Source organism: Acipenser ruthenus, chromosome 1, assembly GCF_902713425.1.
Source record: "Acipenser ruthenus chromosome 1, fAciRut3.2 maternal haplotype, whole genome shotgun sequence".
NCBI lineage: Eukaryota > Metazoa > Chordata > Actinopteri > Acipenseriformes > Acipenseridae > Acipenser > Acipenser ruthenus.
In genome coordinates, this window is record NC_081189.1 from 59,643,553 (window position 1) to 59,670,968 (window position 27,416).

Sequence of the window (27,416 nt, forward strand, 5' to 3'; positions counted from 1 at the left end):
TTCACATGAACTGTACCTTGTAACACTAAATTCTGCTCTCTGCATTTTACATTTGACAGTTAAACATACACCAGTTAAACTGAATAACAGAGGCATCATGTATGAGTGGTACAAGGTACTCTGCCCTTCATTGTGAGGAATTGTGCTAAATGCCATGCTGCAAATAGATCCAAGGAGTACTGTAATAGTGCAAAACGTACCTGTGATCCAAAAATAAAAACTTCCACTCTAAGCTATGTCGTGACGTGAATTCTTCATTAAGTTCTTCCACAGTGCACAGTTCCTATGTGAAATAAAAAAAACAAAATAGCACTACTGCATCCTATTTATTCTAAAGAAATATGCATTCGCAAAGATTAGTTTTACCATCGGCTAACAAAGTTCAGCTAGAATAGCTGCCAGGATAAATTCCAGATATTCATGTCAAAGTTGCATAAATCCAACTGGAAGCTATTACTGTGAATGAAGGACTCAATATTCCAAAAATGTATGCGAGAGACTAGCTCTGCGTTAAAGTCTCTCAAACATGGGTAGGTCTGCATTCCAATGCCACGTTAACTGGATCCAGGCGACTTCATGCACATGAAGTAACTTTAGGCGTAGGCAGATAAGAATTTAGGATATGTTTTGGATTCTAATGAGCTGACATAAGGAACAAGCAACATTTTTTGTAATTGGTATCTTACCTTAATAAACTGGGGTTTAGCTAATCTTACGGTTGCTATGAAACACACTCTGTCTTCATATTGTGGCCTTAAGGATCTTTGTATAACTCCTTCAAAGCCATTTCGTGTGGAAGTAGGCACTAAATGAAAAAAGAATAGATATATATACACACACATACACTGCTGTGCAAAAGTCGCATCAAAGAAAACCACCAAGGTTGAAACATTTTAACATTTAATGGTAGCTACTGAGTCAACATTTACATTGTAACATTTAAACAATCTTTTAAAATATAACAAACAAGGGTCATTTAAATGTGCTGGCTTAAAAAAGTAACAAGCAGACAAAACTGATTAAAACTAAACAAGTTTGAATGACAAATTCGGCAACATTGTCAAGTTTTGTAAACGTTTAAGACTTAGGCTATGTTCATACAGTAATTAAATGGACTGTGTTATATAGTGTTATGCTGACTTTGAAAAACAAAATGCTAAAAACAGGGTTAAGTGCAAGTGACAAAACCGAAACTTTGTGTTTTTCTTTACACACACTAAATTATATATGACGTTTTACAACCACATAACATCGTGCTACTTGAGCAAATCAACCTATACAAAATAATCTGAAGAACAAGAACAGGAAAAACAAGAAGAAGAAATCGTATGTGACTTTTTATCCATCTAGCGTGTTGTGCACACACACACACACACACACACACACACACACACACACACACACACACACACACACACACACATAAAATATTTATCTGGCCCGTGAGCAGAAAACTAGTTACTTGTTGAAGGCCAGCATCGTGCATCTTGTTGCAATTTCAACACTCATGGTTTGTCTTTGTGGTGTAAAAACCTGTCCATATGCGGAAACTGCTCGTTCTGCATCCACGGAGTTTGGCCGAATTGACAAAAAGCAGTGTTCAATTTTTGCCATGTCTGGGAATCTGATTTCAGACCGTACCCAGAAATCAACAATATTGACATTTTTGTCACTTTCAGCGACATGGTGCTTGTAAGATTCAATTTCATCTCTACAGCTTGTGAAATCAGGGATTCATCTAGTGGCAAAGATGTGACATCCAAGACTGACACCACGATAAATATAAGATCTATTATTAGTCGTAGTTTTATTATTGTTGTAGACATTTCTATGTAGTTGTCTATGGTTTCTACATGATAAAAGCTCCTCTCCTTCAAAGATTTTTCTTTTTGCTGCCCCCCCTTCTAGTAAACAGTACAATATTTAGAAAAATATGACTTTCCTAAAATAACACATTGTAACGTCACGTGTAAAACGAAAGCAGGCTCTACACAGGCAGTAGTTTCGTGCTCGAACTTATTAGCAACAGGAACTGTGCTCTGGCACACACTCCTATTTATCTCTTCGCATTAAACCGCACCCTCCATCACCAATCCTGGGCGTGCTATTTGGACCCCAATCTCCCGCAAGTATTCTGGGGGCTCAAATACATGTCCAGGATTGGTGAACCCAGACAGACTGGCAACCAACACCCCCCCGCCAGCTAGTGGTGTGGCACAGCAAAACACTATGCAATACATATAAAAGACAAACAAATGGGACAGTCAGTAAGTCCTGCAACGATGGAAATCGCCGGGTCGTTACAATATTGTAGCGTTGAGTGTGCTGTAGGTTCTACCAGGATACAGTGCAGCTGGGACAGCGGCAAAGATGCAACATTTTAAAAAGCGACTAATCATTAATATAATTATATGTTTTTTAAGATGGATACACTTTATTATAATCACTATTCGTAATTGTATTAACATCAATACATTGTCACTTATTCTCGGTCTTCATTTCACATTTAAATGAGAAAGTAAGGACATGGAGGATTTAAAAGTCCATTTAATTGTTTCACAACCAAACCCCGTAAATTAAACTGATTGTTCTATTATTATTATTACAGTATACCTTTTATTTATATCACGGTCTGGTTTTACTAGTAGAAACGCATTTCAATTTGTTTATGTTTGTGAAATAAAAGGTATACTGTATTAACAATACTACAATAATAATAGTAATACAGTATTTTGCTGTGAAACAACTAAACAGGCTTTTAAATGCCCCAAGTCCATACTTTCACATTTAAAAGTGGAATAAAGAACAAGAAAATGAGGGTGAAACATTTTAATAAGTGACTAGTCTTTGTTAATGTGAATGCAATTACGAATAGTAATTGTAATGTTTGTCCAGCTTAATTTTTTATTATAACTATTATAACTTCATAAAAGATTTATTTAATGAAATGTTGCACCCTCATTTGTCCGTTTCCTACATTCTGCACGCAGTAAAACCAGTAAATTAAACTAAAAGCAAAGACTCCCCCTCCTATTTATAAACTGCAGGTGTATCTAAATCTAATTTTTTTTTATTTGTGAACAAAATGTACTTGATATTAAAACCTGCCGCCGCTGCACTTTCAAATGAAGGAAGGCTGGGCAATAGAGTCGCTGAGCTACAATAGGTCTGAAACAACACAAGCTCTGTGGATGGGGATTGGTCAGATTTAACAGGGGGTTGGGTCAGATTAAACGTGATCCCTGCCTGGGTAGTTGACTGAGTCAATCATCCTGGAGGCCCACCGAGTCTGCCATCTACCGCAGAGCTTTTACAATCGCTGGAAGTCAGAAAAAAGTATTTTCCAGTCAGGTATCGGTGTCCCCTATAACCTTAACCCACTGCCCTAGACGCAATTTGCGGTCCACTGATGTTGGACTCTTGTGTCCCCACGACCAGATTAGAAACGGTGGGTGATCGGGCCTTCTGTTCTTATGCCCCTAAGTTGTGGAATGTCCTTCCCAAAGAAATTAGGGAATTTTTAAATGTCGTCTTAAATTTGTTTAAACTGGCTTTTTGTAGATTTAACGTTTGATATTTATTATTTATTAATAATAATAATAATAATAATAATAATAATAATAATAATAATAATAATAATAATAATAAATAATAAATGCATACATACAGATACATTACTACGATCGACAGCAGCCCAATCCAACGTGTTCCCGCTCTCCTAAAGCCTCAGCTGTTCTGATATCCTATGTTTTGTTTTCATACATCACAACAACGAGGTGGGGTATATCGATATGGTGTTATTACTATACAATATTTTTAAATGGCTATAAGGTTGTTGTTTTTTTAAGCTTTTGATTGTGCGTTTCTAGAAATGGATAATGTTTGTTTTCCTAATGTAACAATATCATACTGTTTAGCTAACTGTGAATTGCAAAATTAATTAAGCTGCATGTTGTTCAAAAAGTTAATTAAGAGGTAAAATGATTAAAGCAACGTGCACTATTGCAACTGTTAAATACAAATGTAGATTTTAACATCGACACGAGATCCACGGACAACCAACATCCGTGTATGGTCCTAAAGTGCGTGAACAGCGTCAGCACCACCATTCTGCCCATTCATGGAAATCAGGCTCTTTGTGTTCTAAATATTTAAAATATAAATAAACCACAAATATAAACATAGCTTAACAGACTATATTTACTTACCATTATTCAAAGACTTGAAATATCCTATGAATTTAACATATTCATATACAGGAGTTTCCTTAGGATCTATTGTTCCTCTTAGCATATGGCAACAAAATTCTAACTGATTTTTTGCTGAAAAACAAAGGCAGTAAATTACTATTAACAAAAATAACATTGTATTCCAAAATAAGATGTAGGATACAGTAATTAGAAATCAGTAAAGATTGCAATTCATTAAACTATTATTATTATTATTATTATTATTATTATTATTATTATTATTATTATTATTATTATTATTAATAATAATAATAATAATTAACCCATATTTAAAAAGTACGTACTCTTTAAGTATTCTGGAGTCAGAGTCTCCCCTTCCAGCATTTGAGTAGAGAGAACCTTATATATCTCTGAATGCTCCCCCACTGGGAGAAAATTTAACAGGTTCTGATCCAAGAGATCGGACTGCAATACAAGTATTTAATTATTAAAACCTATTGTTTTCCATAATTATATCAAGCATGCAATTTATTACAGAGACTACAACTCTCTTTGAGATCTACAGGCAAATCCATAGAGGAGCTACATGATTTGCTATTACACAAACACACTGGCAATGCCCGTAAGTGTGGAACAAGGATGAAACAGGAACAGCTTTAAGCATATGGATTAGAAAAAAATAAAAGCCAATTGAAACCACTATATAGTTTGTACTTTCAAGATCCAATATAAAAATAGATTATATATAGTTCTGTGCCAATTTAAATATAACTGTGATATAAATCATAAATTCACACTGAATTAGTTTTGTCATTTTTAAACACAGTAAATTTACGATAACTAATTTGCAACCATCCATATTATTACGACCGAACATAAGAATTTGTCATTTTCATACTTACAGGTAAATGTTCAAGTAAGGAGGTAACACTTTCTGAAACATATATTATATTTCCATCCGTCATTATTGCTAGAAAGAATCCATCAAGTGCCTGCAGATAATGCAAAAAACAAACAAACATGTAGTTAATGAAAGATTTTACATGTCACGCAGGTATGTTTCTAATTCATTTGTGTCTCAAAGCTTGGTAGGAATATCGCATTATACTATCCTGCACACTGGGCTTTGGGCACTAAATAATGACTAATCATACATGTAGGCCTAGATGACATTAATCTAATAAGTGCACTCTGTTTATAAGAATCACATCCGTCCCAGATGATTTGATTCTTATAAGCGGTTGATTCTTAAAAAGTGGACCGATATGATTACTGTGGTGAAGTGCTGCAGAATCAGTATGCTAGTTTGAGAATAATATTGTTCCCTGCAGTGTAATAGGTTGACCACTACATGTCACGAGTTCCCACATGAATGCATGCCTCCGGAAAACCCACAGTTGTTTCCTAAACGAATTAAGGATAATGGTCAATTGGTTAACTGCTTATTAAAGTTAATGACACCTCGATAAAAAGAACTTAGCCGATAGCTTTTTGCTGGGGGTATAGAGGAGTAAGGAAGTAGAAGCGTGCGTGCATTGCAGAAGTAAGAGAAAGAAACCAAAACCAAAGAGCGAGTAAGATATCTGTATGTTCCAGTACGATATTGTGCAAATAAGTAAAGCAGTCACAGTATATGTGTAGTTCGGGGGTGGACGGATGGACGTATGAACTGGTTTGATTTGTATTTGTGTAGCTGGGCAAACAAACGTCTCATCCGTCCTGACGTCAGACAGGGACTACATGAAGCATTGTTTAGTTAGGGCTCCAACTGGGAGCTAGGTTTATTCTGTTTGTTTTGTTTTATTAGCAGTGTTTCCACACAGCATAAAAAATAAAACCAACACTGGTTTTAAACTGTAAATCAAGACTCCAGCCTGATCATTTACACTGCCCTCGGCCACGTCATATTACAATTAGCAAAAACTCCTCCATGCATCATCAGTTTAAATACAGTAATGTGAATGGTGCTCAATACATCAAAACAAGTCTTCGTGGGTAAGCAACTTGTTATATGATCACGATTACGTTTACTCAAGGGTGCAGAATCCTATTTTACTACAGTATACTTGAGAAGCGATCGTCTCGTGAGGGTGCCTAGTTTATCTGCCGTGCGGCGTTATGTGTAAAGGGCTTTGAATTAAAATGACATTACAGTACAGTATTTTACTGTCAAGACTACCACTGCATTTAAGCATCAGTGGCTTACTTATTTTCAGTTGCAATGCAAATCTCAGTTTTTCACTAAGCAGAGATGCAAAGCTCTGCAATGCCCCCCCCCTCCTCCTCCTCCTACTCCTCCTCCTTCTCCTCCTCACCACGCAGCACCACAATCCCCCTCCCTCTACATGCATATCACACAATAACAGTGCTGTACTCTGTATATATTCAATGAATGTGTATTCACTCTAAATTAAAAAAAAACAAAAAAAACAACTGTAAGCTGTGATGAGCTCAATCCTAAAGTATAAACCACTTTGTATTTTTGGCACTGCTAAAAGCACTTCTTGTAGACTTCATAGCTTCCCCGTGATACACTCACCTCCAGCATTAACTGTGTAAACTCCTCATTACTAAGGAATGGAGGCTTCCAGTCTTTTCGTATTTCACTTGATTCTGACTGTGCAGCAATTTCTAAAAATTAAAATACAAATACAAACAAAAAAAAAAAAGATTCAGTTATGGTTGCATAAAATGTACTATTTTTTAGAACATTTACGATATAACCAGACATTTTGGTACATGTAGTACAGTGCATATATTCACATGAAGGTTTAAACTAAAAAACAAATAATACACTAAAATAATGTCTCTGAACATTCACTTTCTTGCAAATTCATCAGTAAATAAGACTGCTACAGGTACCTTTGTGCTTGCGTAGAAAGTCAATGCTCTTCTGTAATATTGTTGATTTGTCCATCTTCCGGGTGTTACCCGGGAGCATGGAGCCAAGCTCTTTGATGAGGACATTGAACTGATCTCTGCGTTTCTTCTCAGATTTGTTTCTGGAAACCCTGAAAGGAAACAAACAATAAATTTAGTGAACAAATCCCCAAAGAAGCCCACATATACGCAGTATAAAAAATGGAAATGCGTCACTTAGCTAGTTGTACCCCTGGTTTAGGTTACTCAAAAAGGGCCCAATTACATCTTGCCTTTTTTTTTTCTTTCAATAGGTTTTATAACCTATACAATATTTTTATCATGTAAAATTAAAGCATACCTTTTAGCTTTGTCCTTGTCATCATCTTCCATCAACCCATCAAAAATGCTGCTGTCATCTCTGAAACAGAGCAGATGTGAACAAAAATCAGTCATTTATCAGTAAAATGCCAAACACATATATGTCCATGCGTCCCATGGACTCAACTTGGTCCTAATATTATAATTCAAATAGAATAATGTAAGGGTCAGAATATATTATCACATTGTAATATATGTCTCCAGTTGTTTTTGGGCAGTAATGCACCAGTCATATTATTGTGTGATAATAATATATTCGAACCAATACGTTATTTTATATATTCTGTTTCTTAAATCATAGCAAGTGAATAAAACATTACTATATTTTGTCAATTTTTCACCTGTTGCAAATCTTAGATTGTAGAATAAATTGTTTTATTTATATTGTTTTTATTCATGAACTGCTGAAATTTTCAATATGTGTGTGTGATGGGGTGTAGCCTATTTTGTGGTGGTTCTGTGTTTTTTGTATTGTTTAGAGTGGATGTGAGTGAGTTTAGGGTGTGGTTCAGTGAATTTATGTGTGAGGAATGTGTGGAATGTGCCTGGGCTAATGGGTGCGAATTGCCCAATTAGCCCAGGCACCTGTATAAAAGGGAGTGGTTGGGTATGTTAGGAGGTGTTTGTTAGGAGGAGAGTGTTTGTAACTGAGAGAAGACGTGTGTTAGAGAGAGAGTGAGTGGGTTTTTTTGGGTTTGTTTAAAGCCTGTTTTGTGTTTGTCTTTTTGGTTGGCCATTGTGCCTTTTTATTTTGTGTTTTGTTAATTAAAATATTTTGGTTTCACTGCACTTTCTGTCTCTGAGTCTTCCCTCTGCCGCTATCCTGCCACAGGTTGGTGTCAGAAGTGGGATAGTGCCCCCTGGAGACTCAGAGCGGAAGTGCAGTTTTTTTGTTTTGTTTAAAAAAAAAAAAAAGGAAGAGAGGATGAGGTGGAGGAAAATGGAGCTGGCCCAGGAGGAGGCAGATGACAGCTGGGAGCTATTTTTAAAAGGGCTCGCGGCAGAGTTGTGCCCCGGCTGTGGGGCATATGGACACACAGTGGCCATCTGCCCCACCCAGTATGAGGAGGAGGAGCTGCCGCTGCAACAGCCCAAGTGGGAGGCGCCCGAACGTCCACAGCCCGAGTGGGAGGAGCCCGAACGTCCACAGCCCGAGTGGGAGGAGCCCGAACGTCCACAGCCCGAGTGGGAGGAGCCCGAACATCCACGGCCCGAGAGGGAGGAGTCGGTGCGTCCACGGCCCGAGAGGGAGGAGTCGGTGCGTCCACGGCCCGAGAGGGAGGAGTCGGTGCGTCCACGGCCCGAGAGGGAGGAGTCGGTGCGTCCACGGCCCGAGAGGGAGGAGTCGGTGCGTCCACGGCCCGAGAGGGAGGAGTCGGTGCGTCCACGGCCCGAGAGGGAGGAGTCGGTGCGTCCTAGGTCCGGAGGGGAGGAGCCGGTGCGTCCTAGGTCCGGAGGGGAGGAGCCGGTGCGTCCTGTGTCCGGAGGGGAGGAGCTGAAGGCCCAAACCCCTATTTTTTTTTGGGAGGGACGAGGGCGTGAAGCTCAGGCTCCACAGCAGCCGCTGTTTTTGCTGCTGAAGGGAGCCCAGCGGAGACGCCCGCCACCAGCTCTACCCCCGCTGTCGGAGGAGCCGGCAGCGCCACCAGCCCTACCCCCGCTGTCGGAGGAGCCGGCAGCGCCACCAGCCCTACCCCCGCTGTCGGAGGAGCCGGCAGCGCCACCAGCCCTACCCCCGCTGTCGGAGGAGCCGGCAGCGCCACCAGCCCTACCCCCGCTGTCGGAGGAGCCGGCAGCGCCAACAGCTCTAACCCCGCTGTCGGAGGAGCCAGCAGCGCCACCGGAGGGAGACGAGCTGCCTCTGCCTCCACCACCCGAGGGAGAGGAGCAGGAGCTGCCTCTGCCTCCACCACCACCACCCGAGGGAGAGGAGCAGGAGCTGCCTCTGCCTCCACCACCTGAGGGAGAGGAGCAGGAGCTGCCTCTGCCTCCACGGTCGCCTCCCGAGGGTCCGCTGCTGCTGCCGTCGCCTCCCGAGGGTCCGCTGCTGCTGCCGTCGCCTCCCGAGGGTCCGCTGCTGCTGCCGTCGCCTCCCGAGGGTCCGCTGCTGCTGCCGTCGCCTCCCGAGGGTCCGCTGCTGCTGCCGTCGCCTCCCGAGGGTCCGCTGCTGCTGCCGTCGCCTGGGGTCGCCAGGGATCCTGCTTCGTCTGGGGTCGCCAGGGATCCTGCTTCGCCTGGGGTCGCCAGGGATCCTGCTTCGCCTGGGGTCGCCAGGGATCCTGCTTCGCCTGGGGTCGTTGAGGGTCCTGCTTCGCCTGGGGTCGCTACACTGTGGCCGGAGCCCCACGGAGGGGAGCTGCCGGCCATGAAGAAAGGGGGGGAGATCAGGAGACCAGTTCCCCTCGCAGCAGTTTCGCTGCCAGAGATCGTGTGGTCGGAGCCCCACGGAGGGGAAATGCCGGCCATGAAGAAGGGGGGGGGGGAGGTCAGGAGACCAGCTCCCCCAGCCGCACGTTTGCGGCAGGATAGTGTGTGGCGGGAGCCCCGGAAGAGGGAGCTGCCGGCCACGAAGAGTTGGGGGGTGCCGGACCTCCCACCATGGCCACCCCCATGGACACTGTGCTTCCCCCTCTTCCGGGACTTTGAGACTGAGGGGGGAGGTGGCCATTTAGGCCATGTTGTGCTGCACACAAGGAGGGGAGGTGTGTGATGGGGTGCAGCCTATTTTGTGTTTTTTGTATTGTTTAGAGTGGATGTGAGTGAGTTTAGGGTGTGGTTCAGTGAATTTATGTGTGAGGAATGTGTGGAATGTGCCTGGGCTAATGAGGTGCGAATTGCCCAATTAGCCCAGGCACCTGTATAAAAGGGAGTGGTTGGGTATGTTAGGAGGAGAGTGTTTGTAACTGAGAGAAGACGTGTGTTAGAGAGAGAGTGAGTGGGTTTTTTTGGGTTTGTTTAAAGCCTGTTTTGTGTTTGTCTTTTTGGTTGGCCATCGTGCCTTTTTATTTTGTGTTTTGTTAATTAAAATATTTTGGTTTCACTGCACTTTCTGTCTCTGAGTCTTCCCTCTGCCGCTATCCTGCCACAGTGTGATATTACCTATACTGAGTGAAATTATCATACAGAACATTAGTGATGAGGGGTGTTCTACTAAAACTCTCAGATAAACATGTATAGTGGGTATTTTGCATTGTGTTTTTATTTTGTTTCTTCCACAATGTAAATACTTTGTAAGGTTTATATCAGCAAGTGTTTTTCCTTGTGTTTTCATTTTCTTGCTCTTTTAACAATGTCTCCTGACATTTTTCTGTTGTTGGTTTGAACCGTACTGTTTGAGTTCTCGTCACTGTTTGGTTGAATGTCCCATGTCTTTATTCTGAATATATTATTTATTGTCAGTTGTACTGTAGCGAGAGTGATAATGGCATCGGTTTGCTTTGAAATGAAGCTGCCAACCAGGCAGTGCCATGAGGTAGTCACATGAATATTATAGGAATATATTTTTTGCACATTTTTGCATGTATATACATGAAGACTATAATAAGGACATATATTTTTTTGTTTCCATGGCAACTTCCCCCCCCCCCCCCCCCATTTTAGTTGTACACAGTATTCTGCTGATGTGCTAGGGAGGCAATAAGCTGATCCCTGGAGCCAGCATTACACTTACAGTTTAGCCATCAACACCAGACAGAAGGATATCTACATCATCATATGGAAGGAAGTGCAAATGGATGGAAAGACAGATGGATCACATTAGTTTACTGTAAAGCTACGTCTTAGTTGGTGCATATCTTGGTGAGAGCCGAGTTCAAATCAGCATGAAGTTTTAACATCTACTCTCTTGTAATGGAAATCATGAAGCATACAGTGTCACTGAAAACAGTGCAGATTTAGTCAGATTTACTGCAATTACTGTAATTACTGTAATTAGCCAGAATAAAACATATCAATGCATCTTCTAGGAGTTCCATATAATTTGGGTAGGAGCATACACTCTCACTTATTTAACCATCCTGTATACAAAAAAATATCCAACAGATGGTGCTAGTGTTATAGTATACATAAATACAAAGTTAGACTTTTGGACTGCTGGTATTTCAATACCACAACTACAGAAGTACTTTTCTATATTCAGCTCATCTGCTTGTCTTATTAAAAAGCAGACAGTTCAAACCTTCCCAACCTCTGAGAATCTCATAAGCTAAAGTTTACTGTGGGGAGCTACACAATTCAGCACAATTGGCAGTAAACACCTATGCAGGCCATCTTAAGGAGGCTGTGTGGTCCAGTGGTTAAAGAAAAGGGCTTGTAACCAGGAGGTCTACGGTTCAAATCCCACCTCAGCCACTGACTCATTGTGTGACCCTGAGCAAGTCACTTCACCTCCTTGTGCTCCGTCTTTCGGGTGAAATGTAGTTGTAAGTGACTCTGCAGCTGATACATAGTTCACACAACCTAGTCTCTGTAAGTCGCCTTGGATAAAGGCGTCTGCTAAATAAACAAATAATAATAATAATAATAATAATAATAATAATAATAATAATCTTGCAAACAAGAGACTACAAATAGTGCGCATAGCATTAGCAGAACAGTAGCATGTGCTTTGCACGAGCTGCTGGGCTGCAGAATAGACATTTCAGTTTACAAATACAAAATATGAATATGTACAATTAAAAACAGACACCTGGGATTGCAAGGCTAAACAAATGTGCATTAAAATATGCTACAAGTACTGTAGTCAAAACACAATATAACTGAAGATTTTCTTCACTTTATCACCTTAACTTAATTTGCACAAATGAAAAAAAAAAAAAAAAAAAAACACACAAACACAGAAAAAAACACAAAAAACAAAACAAGTCAGTAATGAAATGGATATACATATATAGCAAGTCATACGCTTGTCCAGTAATCAAATTGTCCTTTTACTGACTTTCAAAAACAAGCAACAAAACCAGTAAACATTCATGTAAGTGCACATTTTATTGTACTCTTAATTATTATTAACCCTTTCTGTGCTGATTTTATGTTTTATTGTAATTTACTTCATGTCTCGTGAAACTATACTGTATTAACACAAAGGTAACACTTTTTTGAAATGGTAACACTATTTTGAATCAACTGTCTGTGAGTACAGGGCAAATAACAGAACACTTGGATAAATACAAAGATGAAAACCTATTACCCCAACAATGTTTTCTTCATAGCAGATATATACATGTATTTCTTGTCATCGTCCCTATAAAATGCCTTAAATGGATGCCACAGATAATACAGCTTTTGAACTAGAGTAGCTATAGTACATACCTGTCTACGCTGGAGCTCATTTTATATCCTTGTTCACCGTAGTAAATATAGCAAATCACACTTTAATCGTGAGGTAGACATTTGTAGCTGTACCTGAAAAGAAACAGACCCCATTAAAATCAAATTCTCTGAAACGTCTAAAAAACATTAACTTAGGTCATACTGAAAATTCTATTTGACTTTGTTCGCCTGTACTTGTACAGTAAGTGAAGTAATGTTTGGCAGTGTTTTGTCTGGTTTCAGTTCCAGATCACATTTTGCAAACCTAAATACATGTCTACTGATCCCTGATGATCAGTTTCTAATAGATGCAATGACATCATCATTACGGGACACATTCCAAAACAGTATAAAAGATATGCAGTATACAAAACATTTTCTGTGTGCACTAATGCAACATCAGCAACGCATTTTATTTAGTGTTTAACAATGTGTTTAAAGGGGAACTGTACTCAAAATAACAAGGCTCTCTAAATTTTATTATTTATTTATTAGCAGACACCCTTATCCAGGGCGACTTACAATTGTTACAAGACATCACATTATTATTATTTTTTTTTTTTACATACAATTACCCATTTATACAGTACCTTGCTCAAGGGTACAGAAGCAGTGTCCCCCACCTGGGATTGAACCTACAACCCTCTGGTCAAGAGTCCAGAGCCCTAACCACTACTCCACACTGCTGCCCTAAATGCTCTGTATACATAACAAATGCATCTCGCTGTGGCAATTTGTTAAAAAGTCAAGCGTTTGGCTTTCTGGGTCAGCTGGAAAGGCAGGCCGCCGCCATATTGGAACCTTTCTGGCGCTGCTGTTACATCATATCGTTGACAGCCACTCACACCAGTGAACGCCGGTAGGGTGAATTATGTTGGAATGGAAAGCGTTCGGGTGCAAAAATAACAAAAGGAAAAACTTTGTGTGCCTAAGCCTTTAAACCAACAAAGAGCGGCCAGGACAAAACAATGGCTACATAATATAGGAACAGGACATACGGTCAACAAAATACTATGTGTGACTATCGAGCGAGTCAACGACATGACGTCACACAAAGCACAACGGAAGAGAGCTCCAATACATTCAATGTTAATTTGTTTTTATATGATATACTGCTCAAGGAGAGGCAGAAATGCGTCAAAAGCTTTAGTTAACATGTTTTCTATTAAAATGGTTATATATTCATTTGCATTACAGGTTTCCCTTTAATGATATGAAGCTTTGCAAATGTGAAAAAAAGTACCTGGTATTTAAAAAAACATAACTATAAAACACTGGCACCATCTATGTGTTTTGTATTTATTTTTTGGCTAAGTACTATACTGTATACATGTGTTCCTATTAGCTGTCAGTTTCAAGTGACAGCTTGCTCCAGACTGCTATCTCAAAGGTTAAATTAATGCTGTATTTTAATCAACTGCCAGCATGGAATACACCTACTCCAACCACAGCAAACAACAATTTGATCTAAAATGCAGGTATAAATAAATAACACAGGACCCTCCCTGGCGTTTTACAGTAAAACAAAAAAAAATTAAAAACTAAGGAAAGTTAGATGCTTGATTTTCAAAACCTTGCTACAGAAAGGATCCCGTTTAATGTCAACTCTTGCTAAAATTCAGAATCACACTAACATATAACACATATATACAGTGGGTTTTCTACCCCACGTCTTAATATTCGAGTAATAAAAACATACTTACAATGGCAAAAACAGTGTTTCAAATCTGCAAAGTGTCTTTTTGTACTCTGGCCCTCGTTTTCTGATTTAATGTTATTTTATTTTACATCTAGAAAACAGAGAACAATCTGTTAGTTTTCACAGTCATGGAAGAAGTTATAACATTCATCACCACAATGTTCCAAAATCAGGATCACTCAGTTTAGGGACAGTCTGCCCACAGACATCTAACAGATCAAGACTAAAAAGTTGGATCATATGAAAAGCAGTTGTATATAGTTTTACCATGCAGGGTTTTCAATTTGTGTTGTACTTGTTTAGTTTTATATGCAACTCTAAAACTGTCACTTTTATGGTACAGATGTAGGCTCCATCTACAGTAGTTTGTCGAGGTTCTGTAATTTTACTTCACTGTGCATTACCTAGTAGGTAAGGAAAATTACATTAGCTATTTATAAGATCTAAAGTCCAGTCACATTAGTGTAGACATCGGTGACTCGATATCATGTACAGAGCCAGAACCAAGTATTGCCAGCTGCTCCATTTGATTGAATTATAGGTATCAGGTTTTTTTGTTTTGTTTTGTTTTTAACGGTTTCCCCAGTTTATTATTATCATTTTTTTAATACATTTGTTTCCATAATATATTTTATAAGTGTATTGTAAAGGTCCTTTTGACCACTTCAATGTATTTGTATACAGTAAACAACTGACATAAGTAATCCACCACTAACTCACAATAAAAAAATAATAAATAAATTAAAAAAAATAAGAAAAAAATAACAATAAATCATAAAATCACACTTCATGCTTAGTAGATTTCTAAGTACGACACCGTTCCACTTACAGTATTGTTTCAGAAAGTTAGGAATATTTGACAGATTTGAGATACAGTAATGAAACAAAGTATTTCTGTATTGCATAACCTACAGTATATACTACTTTTACCAGTAAGCAATCCCACCAAGACAAAGGCACATTAGCAATGACATACTACATTCACTAGTGCACAAATTTCAACATTCAAATCTACTGTATCAATGTCTTTACTTGTGCATTTTTTTTATTCAATTCTTGTAAAAGTTGTCTGGAGACATTCTGTAACCAAATATAACCACATCTACTGGCAAGAGCCTTGCATTTGGACTGGATAATCTTTATATTAACCTACTGTAAAGTGCTGGATTTTAGCTCAGTTCATAACGAACTAAAAGGATCAGAATTGCTGAAGCTGAGGTTCTGTAGGAAAAGTTGTATATATTATATATGTACATGTATAATAGGTTTATAATAAATATATATATAAAAATGTTTAGCAAATAACACATGAATAGTACACCACACTTTCTTATGGAAAGATTTTTGTATTTGTTTAACGCTAATGTCTGGGATTTTGTTTTGTTTCCCTTGCTTTTTTATGATATTTTTTTGGTGGCCAAATGAGGCAGGTTGCACTAGCGCTTCTTCAACACAAGCTAAAGACTGTGGAAACCAAGTTTAAGAAAGCTGCATCGTATCAGTTGTCGCAGAAGGCCAAATTTAAATATACCCGCCTTCATTTTAATATTAATTAGGTCAGTAAAACATTGTATAACCTTGAACCTGTGATATTTGTGCAAATAAAAGAGAAGATATTTAGCGCGCCAGAACTCATGAGTCAGGTATAACTGCAGGCCGGAGTCCTGTACCATCAGTGGCTGTTCTGTGAGAGGGCGTGCGCGCGCAGCTTTAAAATACGAATGTATTTTGAACAAACTGATTAATATTGTTAAAATAAATTGCAATGTCTTGAAACTAATTGGAAGGTCTTATTCAAGCAACCCAGACGTTATGCATTCATGGACCATACTTTTTAAATAATTGAAACGATTAGGAAACAATTAATTTGTTCAAGGCACAGAATATAGTTATATAAAGTAGCTTCCCTCATTGCTTTTTTGGGGGCATTACAGTTTTAAAATAATAATTGGTTTCAGAAACAAGGGCAAGTACTTTTCTTTAGCTCGTTCTGCAATCTATTAAGTTTAGTGCTGTATTTCAAATTTGTTACAATGTTTCAAACTAGCGTTCTCAGGCAATCCAACCGATACATTGTTTCAGGTCTGCCGCAGAAACCGCAGAAACAAAGCAAGTACACCATTTCAAATTTACCCTGCAGTTAACTCCAATTTAGATTCACACAGTACACACATAGTTAAGGTAGGACTAGAAGCTGAAAGGAATGTCCTGTTGATGCAGCAGTACTGCCAGTAGAGAACACTGCATGTAGATTTAGTATTTGTTTTGCATGCGAGTTCAGAATGATTGCAAAGTACTTCCTCTGCTTCAGAACAGTTCAGAATTCTGGTAGACCATTCTATTTGACCACAGCTGTGGATATTAGGGAAAGCTGTTCTTTCAGCACCACATGCCAATGGCAATTTGGGGTCTACTTGTGTCCCCTTTGGCAAGTTTTTTTCTTGCTTATGGAGCATTTTAATTATAAAAAGCGCTCTAGTTTTGTGCCCTGTTTTGTGTTGATTCAGCATATGACTTACTTTAGCCCTTACTGGCCCAGGGCAATTGCAGTAAGTGGTCCTGTTTATGGTGGAAGGTATGATAAGGGCTCCTGGATAAAGCCTAAATAGTGAGGTTATTTTTTGTCTAAATTATTGAAAACCAGAGCTTTTTACTGCATCCATCTGATGCCACGATCTCTGTGACTCCAAAATCAATCAGTTTTTCATTTTGGTCCATGTGAAGTATATGCCCGGTATGTTCTGCAAGTATGGTAAAAAATAATAATAATAACGTGTTCTCTTTGCAGTGCTCTCTCTTCGACACTGTGTAAAGGTGTGGTGTCTGATAAAGCCCTTCTTACATTTCTTTCCTGCAGCCTGTATCTAGCAGCTCATACCTGTTATTCCACTGCACATTCTTCATGATCAGCTAAACATTGCTGTACAACAATCCCTGGGGCATGAATGTTCAATCCTGAATACAGTCAGCTGCTTGCAGTTCTTTAAAATGTATTTTATTTAACGCTGAAGCAACTGCCCGTATCTAGGATTCAATATTCTGATGGCAGGGATTGTGGTTAATAAATTATTATTATTACTATTAATAATAATAATAATAATAATAATAATAATAATAATAATAATAATAATAATAATAATGTTTTTTATATAGATTTATTTTATTCGTTTCCTCTGTGTCACAGGTTTGCAGTATTCTCCCCAGTCATTGTGGTGCAGGCTGATTATGACCCTTTCATTACACAAATAGCATGTATTTAAGTTACACAATTGTTTAGTTTTCTATTTTTCAGGGTATACATTGAAAATCAAGGTATGTTATGGTTATTTTCACCAAAATGTAAACATTTCAATTTTCTAATTGTAAATGAAAAATGAAAAAAATCTGTTTTAATAATAATATTGTATTAAACATATAGAGCGCCTTTCAAATGAATCACAAAGTGCTTTTCAATAATAAAAAAAAATTAAGAATAAAAAGCATGGTAAGCACTTAACGTTACAGCCCTACAAAAGGCATTAATAAATAAATAATCATTTGCAGCAGGGTGGTACTATATTGTCACGTGATAGGGGTGTAACGCCTTCAGTGATGATCTATTTTAAAGCTGCGTGCGCACGACCTCCCACAGAACAGCCGCTCACAGAACAGCTGCTGACAGTACAGGACTCTGGCCTGCAGTTATACACTCTTGTACTCATTAGGCACTTTCCCAAAGGGAACTATAATCATCAGTAAAATAAACACGTAAATAAAAGCTATTGCATCAAACATCAACTTTGTGCAGCACTTCTACATAACTAAACTTCTTTCGTGCATCCTTTTAAGAACAACAGACACATTGCTAGGACAGAGCAACTGTTCATGTGGATAAACACTGCAGCGGAAATAAGACATCAGGCTTACTGTATAGGGTAGTTTAAAAAATGCAGTAATTTTCAGTATGATTATAGAGCTCAGGTGACAGCCAGGGTGAATTAATTATATTCATAAGTATAGCCTACATATTCCCAGTTAAAGTAATTAAAGCTCAATACATTCAAGTGTGTTTCACACAAAAGTATTTCTGAACTTTGATAATTAATGCAGATCTTACCAGTGCATGTCAAGGTGCAACAGTCTTAAAGGCTCCCCATTCTTTATTTATATATTCCCTGTCCAACAACCTAATGCAAGAAGCAAAAAATTTAAAGGAAGGGACCATTTTTGATTTATGTATTAGAAGACAGTAGGCAGTAGTCACTGATTGGATGAAAAATACTTTTGCATGAAACAAACATCGGGAAGAACTGATTTTCAGGTATTATTTTCTGAATTACATTTAACAGCAATAAGTTATGTTTTTAAGGAGGTTCCTCTGTATACTGCTTACTGTTACTGCTGTCCAGTTTATTTAACGAGCGGATTGTGACTCACTAAATTAATTTTATCAGTACCAGTAATTTTTGGTAAAATGACTTTTACACACACAAAGGCAACTACATTTGTTTTCAGGGTGGTGTATCTAGGGTTATAACCTATTTCGGAAAACTATACTGTTACCTTAATATTTTGTGTACTACTTGTGTATGTTTGCTTTCTATTTTATATGGTTATGGTTGCCATATTATTGATCGCTGTATAGCCCTAGATTCTTTTTTCTTTTTAATCTAGTACAGAGTTTAAACATTTTCGATACATTAAACATTTATAATTTTGTCTAAACATTATCAGAAAGATGCTTATGAAATACAGTGTAATGTTATTTATTTCATTTAAAAGGTGCAGCAACACTAGACGGTATAGTACACGTGCAGTTAAACTCTATTAAAGTGCTTCTTGTAATCCGTTATTTCAGTGGTTACCACATTCCAAATATGTTGAAGTTTAAATATTTAATCTTAAAATGTTCAGGAAATTCAACAGAATCCAAGCACTTAAACAAATGTCCAAAGCTTTGTCGGATTTGTATTCCCAGGATATATGCTTCATTGGCTGCTAGAATGGCTTGTAAACAAAGTAAAATGGATATATAAAAGATATTTATCACTGATATGGTCAGTAGATGGTTAAAACAATATGACTATTGACTATTTATTTTTACTAGACAATACTGGTAATGAAAAAACATAGAAAACACCTGTATTTGAGACATATGGAAAGTAAAAGAAATGTAAACTTTGTACAATGTACAGTACAACAAATGTAAGGGGGCAACTACTGTAAGAATACATTTTAAATGGTTTAATTCCTCTCAGAAAATGACCACTTAAAAACACAGCCATTACTTTAACTTGCATTTATTCACCAAAAAAAAAAGAATAGAAACCTTTATCTGTGCCTGCAATTAAATGGCTGATCAAGCAGACATTTTAAAAAATAGATTTCTATTCTAATTCTAGAATATCAACAACATAAACATTTATTTTTCACTCCCTGACTCAAGCAAGCTTTCATTTGGGTCTCAGTGTTCCTATTCTTAAAGCAGCCCACTGACCTAAATCACAAAAACAAGAGAAGTGTAGAACGGAAACAATGAAACCTCATTGTGTTCCCTAGACAGCAGGCAGTGGTTGTATAACCATGAAGTCATCAGCAGTATTCCCTGTCCCAGTAACCTGCTGGTCCATTGACCTACTTTCCCCACAGCCTAACACTTATATCACCATTTAAAAAGGTGTATTTCTGCTGCATTGAAATTCTTCATTTTTTTTTTAGCAATCATCAAATTGGACAAGAAATAAAAGCCCATCAAGCTTTATACATGTCTAGACCTACAAAAATATTTTAAACTGTTGCAAAAATCAGTGGACTTAAAACTAATCTGAATAGACATGGAACTACATGCAGAACCAGCGGCAGTACTTTTATTGTACCACAAACTTGTCTTATAAAAACTGACAATGTTAAGCCCCTTTCACACTGGCATGATCTACCCAGGTCAGAACCTACCCGGGCATGGACCCGGTGTCATGCGGGTTGGGTACGCGATTTCACACTGCTTTTGATAAAGCAGGGTTGACCTGGGTGACAGACGCAAGTAAACAATATGCGTATCAATGCCCCGGAAGCAGCTTGTTACAGACGCTTCCATCCAAGCTTCTCTAGATTGAACCGTCGGCCCAAATGTTGATTAGAGCAAACGTTTCATCATCCCTGCTGCAATCTGCCTCATGGCGCATCTCAACAAAAATATTGCTAAACAGAACTGTTCCTTGCGGAAATGAAACCTTCACGCAGGTGTGGCTGTTTGTTATTGCATCGGCTCACGAACAGCAGTCAAGCATTTTGTGATCATTTCTGCTGAAACGCTATAGTGAACAGACAACAAAGTCTTATTACTGTAGAAAAGAGTGACAATCAAACAGCAGGGAACAGATTTGGACACATTTTCTTCCTGCACTATTAAAAGTGTCTGTAAAACTGAACCTCACCTTGTTAACATCAAACTAGGGATTCCTATGGTGGACAATCCGATCAGTAACTAAACAGTAACAAAAGTCAAAGATTGCCTATATGCAGCGCTCCAGATAAGGTTTTGGGTCTGGGAATAACATACCCTCTAATTTTAACACAGAGAGTAACATTTATTTTCAGGGGGTAAAATGCAACATTACCTTGAAGTCCTGAGTAATCTTGATATATATTGTAGGGGTAGGCATTAAAAGAAAATCACATTTGAACTGCAATGTTACCATGAACTACTGATTCTTTATCGGCTCAGAACATTTTTTTTCGAAGTATCACACTGACTGCAAATTAATTACATTACTTATATTTTAACATTACATTCTTAAACTCAGTGAACATGTTAAAACTTCAATATAAATCCATACAGATAAATAAAACAACGAAAGGCATTAATAAGTTATAAAACAGGTTTGTTTAATATTATAGGCACCATTTTTTTTAGCGGTTGCCTCGGACGATGGTTCCAGTTGGATTTGTAGCTGGACTGGGGTGTTTACCCTTCACCTGTGCAGCTTCGAAATGTTCTTATTCTTACTGTGATTGGCTGCAAAGACATCAAGGCTAACCAGAAATAGGATAATGCTTATTGGGTTGTTTTTTCTTGTGTACAGTTTCCTAGTAACTGAAGACACTGTATTCTGGGAGATGCAGTTGTCAACAAAGCATTTCCCAAGGGTGACAAAAGTCGACAATGTACAGCAGTAATTCATTATATATGTTATGTATTTTGTTTATCTTGTTTAAACTATGGTATGAAATTCGTTTAGATGGTTACACAAAACTAGCATCCCCATCCCCCTATTAAAAAATTATAAAATGTACTGTACCTAGAATTATTTTTGTAGGGTACTGAATCAGCACATAGACTGCAGGTTTCCTCATCTAAATTGTTTCAGGAAATATAATACAATATACAATAGACTGTTTCATGGCAAGCATGTGAAGGTGGTTTAATCTTTTCCTATCTATTGTGTTAAATAAAAGAGAAGGTACTGCCCTGTGTTTTATTATTATTATTATTATTATTATTATTATTATTATTATTATTATTATTATTATTATTATTATTATTAAAAAGAAATCAATAGAGGCACAATATCTTTTAAAATGTCTTCAATGAAAAAGAAACCAGGTCAGAAATATCTGGTACAAGGAGACATTTCGTGTGTTGTTATTTCTACATTTATTTATGTTTTTATGTTTGGTAATTCACTGATGTTGAACCTTTAAAAGTTGGGCATAAAAAACTAAATAGTCTACAAATTAGAATTTACTGTTTTGCAGGTAAGCATTTAAATATGTAGGAACATTTGTTGTGTAATAACTAGAAAAAAGAAAAATGTTTAATGTGACAATGTTATTTTTTGTACTTTAATAAATTTAAATATCTGTTTTTAGATCGTGAGATGCCGTGAAATAAGCAGTTTATTTTCAATGAAATACAACCCTGACAATCAAACACACAGTATATATTTTCCATTAACTTATACAGCCCTATGTGGTTTATCAAAATATTTTTTTACATATTTAAATTAATGTTGCTTTAAGCCCATATTTACAGCAGCGAGGCCATCAAAAAAAAAAAAAAAAATTATCTATATTTTGGAGAAATGTGCTTTCTTTAGATTTCTTCGGTCAGTTGTTTAAAATAGTTATTTTTAGTAGATTGCAGGGTTGTGGGTAAACAGTAAACTTATAGAAATAGTCATTTTCAATACAGGGGAATAAGACTTAGCAAAAATGCAAAATGCTCAGGGGACACGTCCCCTCACTTTTTCAATGACACTGCAGCAGTACTAAAATTGTTACTTCTAAATAATGTATTCGTATAATCACTAGTCAGTACAGACATCACTAGGACCCAGTGGAAATCAACTGATCCAGCGCAACCCGACACCCGTAATAAAGAACTGGTTTCCATTTCCAATGTCTATGGTCTCATACTACTATAAAAAAATATTTGGGTCATTCCATGCCAACTCAACCAGTGCCGTTACCCGTCCGTCTCCTTTCCTAGAAATATTCACCTGGGGGTTTTCAGATACGCCGAGTTCAGAAATGATTTTATTTTTTTAAATATAAACTAAAGTGAGAAAGGGACCTTGACCAGAAAAATCACCCTGGTTGCAATTTAGACACTACCATTCATGTGTAGCACCTCGTTCTACTCGTATTGAATAGGGCTTTTCAGAAAAAAAATACTAGGAACACCCTACTCACTTCTGGCAAATTGCAAGACGAGTGGTAACTGACGAGTTGTATTTGAACTTCAGCCTAACCCTTTACCCTGTAGGGGTTGTGGGTCCTAAAAGTATTGCTGTAAGACCCTTAGGAACCAGTCTTCCAAATTCTGTGAAAAACTTTCAAGTCCCACCACAAATTTCAAGGGGGTTTAATGACTTCCGTCACACTTGTTTAATAAATGTTTTGTTTTTGTATCTTTACAGAAGTTACAGTAGTAAAAACATATAAAAACTGACAGCTAACACTAATAAATCCAAGTTATATAATTGCACCCGTCTACTGTACTGTGTGAAACACTCAACTGTTTTCTGCGCATGCGCCATCACTGGTACTGCCTTCAGAAAAGTGCATTTTTCGTATAGATTACGGTATGTCATCATTACCACAGGTGTTTTTCATCAAGACACCCTGGGCAAGAGGAAAACAGACTTCACAAGTGTTTTATATTTTTAAACATCGATATAATAAGCTCAAATGCAGCTCAATCCGACACCACTCCATTGACTGTTAATAGAAAATCTTCTCCCGAGCTCACCATATCCCACATCCCTTTGTACGCATTATAATAAAGACACTGCAGATCATTTGAGATTCTTGCTGGATTGATCATCTCCTGAACACTTAGATTTTAGTTCAATAAACGATACCTCCTCCAAACTGAACGAGCGTGAACAATCAATTGACTAGCAGCAGAACTCCAAACCATGTGCGTTCTTGGCCTCTGCACCTCCTGCTGGTTTGCAAGGCTTGTTTGTTTAATGCATTTTCTGCTCCAATTTTCCACCTGGTGGCAGGACTAATGAAGTGCAGCTGATTTAACTTAGTCCGAAAAAACAGGATTGCAAAGCTGAAAAATTTGAGTCGTTGCACTGCAAAAGTATTGCAACATTTAAATAGCTGGCTGTGGCTAACACTGTAGCTTTCTGCTCAGCTGGCACAAGAAAAGTGCCACTAGTCAAACTATTACTGTAGGCTAATATTTCTGGTATGCTGTACAATGTGAATTTTATTTTTGTAAACAGCTGAAACATGTAAGCTATGGTTTAAAAACAAAATACAGCTTCCCTAGATTTAACAAAATCTACATTTTATATAACCAGCCTTTTGCCATGTGATCAGATTTAAATCCCACTTATTTAATCATTATACCCTAAATGACTTGTCTTGTCTGGATCTAAAAAATGCAATACTTGGAAGCAGCTACTCCAATGAGGGTTTGTATTATTATTATTAATTTCTTAGCAGGCGCCCTTATCCAGGACGACTTACAATTGTTACAAGATATCACATTATTTTTTACATACCCATTATAAAGTTGGGTTTTTACTGGAGCAATCTAGGTAAAGTACCTTACTCAAGGGTACAACAAGTGTCCCTCACCTAGGATTGAACCCACGATCCTCCGGTCAAGAGTCCAGAGCCCTAACCACTACTCCACACTGCTGCCCTATCATCATCATCAAATTTGTTTTACTTTTAAACACCACCCTCACACTTTGCTATTTAGACAGCTCCATAAAAATACATTTTTATTTCTTTATTATTATTATTTTTTTTTTTTTACACATCTTTACCTGACGTTGCCTTTCTATCTTTGAAATTCATCAAAAAAATCTATTTTTAGTAGTAGAGACTTGACATTAAAATGTTTTGGTTCAGCACACTCTATAGCAGGGTATCCCAATCCTGGTCCATGGGACCAACTGTGTCTGCTGATTTTCACTGAGTTCTCAATTACTTAATTAATTTCTTAATTAAACTGATAATTTGCTTAATTAGATATTTTTACTTATCCTTAAACAGCTCTTAAACAGTTGCAGTTTTTAAGTTAGCTATATCATTTTATAAGTAACTTGAACTCTGCAACTGTTTAAGAGCTGAAAACAATTAAAAATGTCTAATTAAAGCAAATTAAGTAATTGAGGGCTCAGCTGGAATGAAAACCAGCAGACACAGGACCAGGATTGGGAAACCCTGCTCTAGAGAATATTATACAACACTTCAGAAAACTATATATAATTTACAAAAAAAAAAAAAAAAAGATATTCTTCTAAACGTATGTTTTTAAAAACAAATTATTTGGGGTTTTCAAAGAGCTACAGGTACAAAAACAACACTTCCCGAAAGTTTTGTTGAAAAATTGTGAAATATGGGCAAAATACAAGCTGATTTTATGAATGTTGAGCCTTTTGTTATAAAAAAAAAAAAAAAAAAAAAAAAAAAAAAAAAAACACAACATGGTTTAGAACTGAACATTATTTTAAAAATAAATACTAAGTACACCTACAGGTAGTGAACAAAAAAATGGAAATACCTGGGTAAATGAGGGACACCAAGTATATTGAAAGCAAGGGCTTCCACACAGGTGTGGCTCATGCGTTAATTAAGCAAATAACATCCCAGCATGCTTAGGGTCATGTATAAAAATGCTGGACAGGCCTGGTTGCCTATAATTATGGCGAGCATGGCTGCAAGAGGAGACCTCAGTGACTTTGAAAGAGGGGTGATTGTTGGGGCATGTTTGGCAGGAGCTTCAGTGACCAAGACAGCTCAACTTGCTGATGTTTCACGAGCAACGGTGTCTAAGGTGATGTCGGCATGGAACTCCGAGGGAAAGACATCATCAGCAAAGGGTAACATTGGGCGGAAGCGCATACTCCAGGATCGTGATATCCGTGCATTAATTCAAAGTGCAAGGCAAAACAGGCGAGCAACTGCAGATCAATTGGCTGCAAATTTCAACCTGGAGCACGAGCAGCCAGTTTCATCAAAAACGGGCCGCCGAGAACTCCACAAAGTGGGATACCATAGTGGCCCAACGCCATGTATTTCTGTCAACAATGCCATCTTGAAATGAAATACCGTAGCGTGAACAACTCATGACCCCCAAGTTCCATGCAAGTAAAATTTAATGTAATATTTTTAAACAAATTTATGATTTCAAAACATTTAAATCACACACTTTAAAATGTGCATTGGCAGTCAAAGACTAATTTAGTAACCTACACATTTTCAACTTCAAAAAAGCAAAAAACATTAAAATGCAAAAACACAATATATCCTACATTTTTAAAGTGATGGATGCACCTGCTTTTCAGACAAGGCTCTATGCTGGTAATACACATTCACAGATCATCTTCAACATTGAGACGGTTAAGGTATTTGCTTTTGATTGCAACCAGATTCGAAAATGCTGACTCACAAAAGTATGTCGATGCAAAAGGCACAAGCACTTTCATGGCTTCGCATATAGTATTCCATGTGCAGCATTCCATGTACAGAGATAACCAAAAATCACAAAGTAACTGTTTAAGAAAAGTGAGCTTCAGGGTATTAGCGCAAGCTAAATCCACAAGCTTGTTCTGTACTGCTGGGGGCAAGGCTGCATTTTTAACAGCATCTTCTTCAAATGGGTTTCTTAGTCCAAGTAGCATTGCATTTAAGATGCTGAATTCAAGTCACCATCTGTACATACACCAATACACCGCTCCCAGTCCAGCCCAGCATCTTTAACTGCCTCAGAAAAAGAGTCATGAATGCTTTCCACAGTAACTTGACCTGAAAGTGGACAACAAAACAATACACCCTCCTGCATGGATCTGTCACAAATGTATCTTCCAAAAGCTAAGATCTGTGCAGCCCCCCCGACACATCAGTCGATTCATTGAGTTGCATAGCAATGAAGTCACTGTTTTTCACTCTCTGTAAAGCTGTTTATAAATGTCAGAAGCCACTTCATGAATGTGCCGTGCAACCAAATCATTTGAAAAGGTATTCCTTTTAATTCACTTTTGGAATCAGGACCCAGCATAATGACTGCCATGCCAGCAGCACATGGTGCTATAGTGATTCAGCAATGGTGTGGGGCTTACTGCTTTTTTCTATCTTTAAAGCCACCATGTAGGACTTGGAGCTTTAGTATTTACACAACTTGCTTGAAAAATGACATCCTGTTTTTTTTTTCAGATTCGCTGACTTCCTCTGGAAAAAATCAATTGGTTTGTCCTTCAGGGAAAGGTGCTTGGTTTTTAAATGACGGCGCATTTTCGAAGGCTTCATACTATCATGAGCAAGTATTTCACCACAAAGAACACACTGCGGTTGCAGGTTAGTCATGGATCCAACATATGTAAACCCCAGCTCAATATATTTTTCATCATTATTTCTGACTTTTTGCTTTTGAAACATGACTTCCATGCTCACATTCTTCACTTGCCATCTTTGAAGCAGGCTTTTTCAAATAATTATCCATATTATTACACAATATAGTACTACATTAATGC

The 27,416-nt window shown here is 37.9% G+C and overlaps 1 protein-coding gene across 11 annotated transcripts in view; it reads right to left on the bottom strand.

Moving 5' to 3' along the window:
* The window catches only part of LOC117421158 (circadian locomoter output cycles protein kaput-like), a 65,322-nt gene that overhangs the window by 20,034 nt on the left and 17,872 nt on the right, over nucleotides 1-27,416 (bottom strand). For 6 of the 11 annotated variants that reach the window (XM_034035160.3, XM_059026714.1, XM_034035159.3 and 3 more), the window contains 10 exons: nucleotides 14,444-14,530; nucleotides 12,741-12,833; nucleotides 7,411-7,470; nucleotides 7,053-7,201; nucleotides 6,730-6,821; nucleotides 5,093-5,182; nucleotides 4,535-4,655; nucleotides 4,209-4,322; nucleotides 687-805; nucleotides 201-283 (listed from right to left, as the gene is read on the bottom strand). In XM_034035160.3, coding sequence (XP_033891051.2) covers nucleotides 201-283; nucleotides 687-805; nucleotides 4,209-4,322; nucleotides 4,535-4,655; nucleotides 5,093-5,182; nucleotides 6,730-6,821; nucleotides 7,053-7,201; nucleotides 7,411-7,470; nucleotides 12,741-12,760 — 848 coding nt within the window. In that variant the 5' untranslated portion in view covers nucleotides 12,761-12,833; nucleotides 14,444-14,530. The remainder of the gene's footprint in view (nucleotides 1-200; nucleotides 284-686; nucleotides 806-4,208; nucleotides 4,323-4,534; nucleotides 4,656-5,092; nucleotides 5,183-6,729; nucleotides 6,822-7,052; nucleotides 7,202-7,410; nucleotides 7,471-12,740; nucleotides 12,834-14,443; nucleotides 14,531-27,416) is intronic. The other 5 variants (XM_034035162.3, XM_034035161.3, XM_059026735.1 and 2 more) reach the window with 2 other exon arrangements.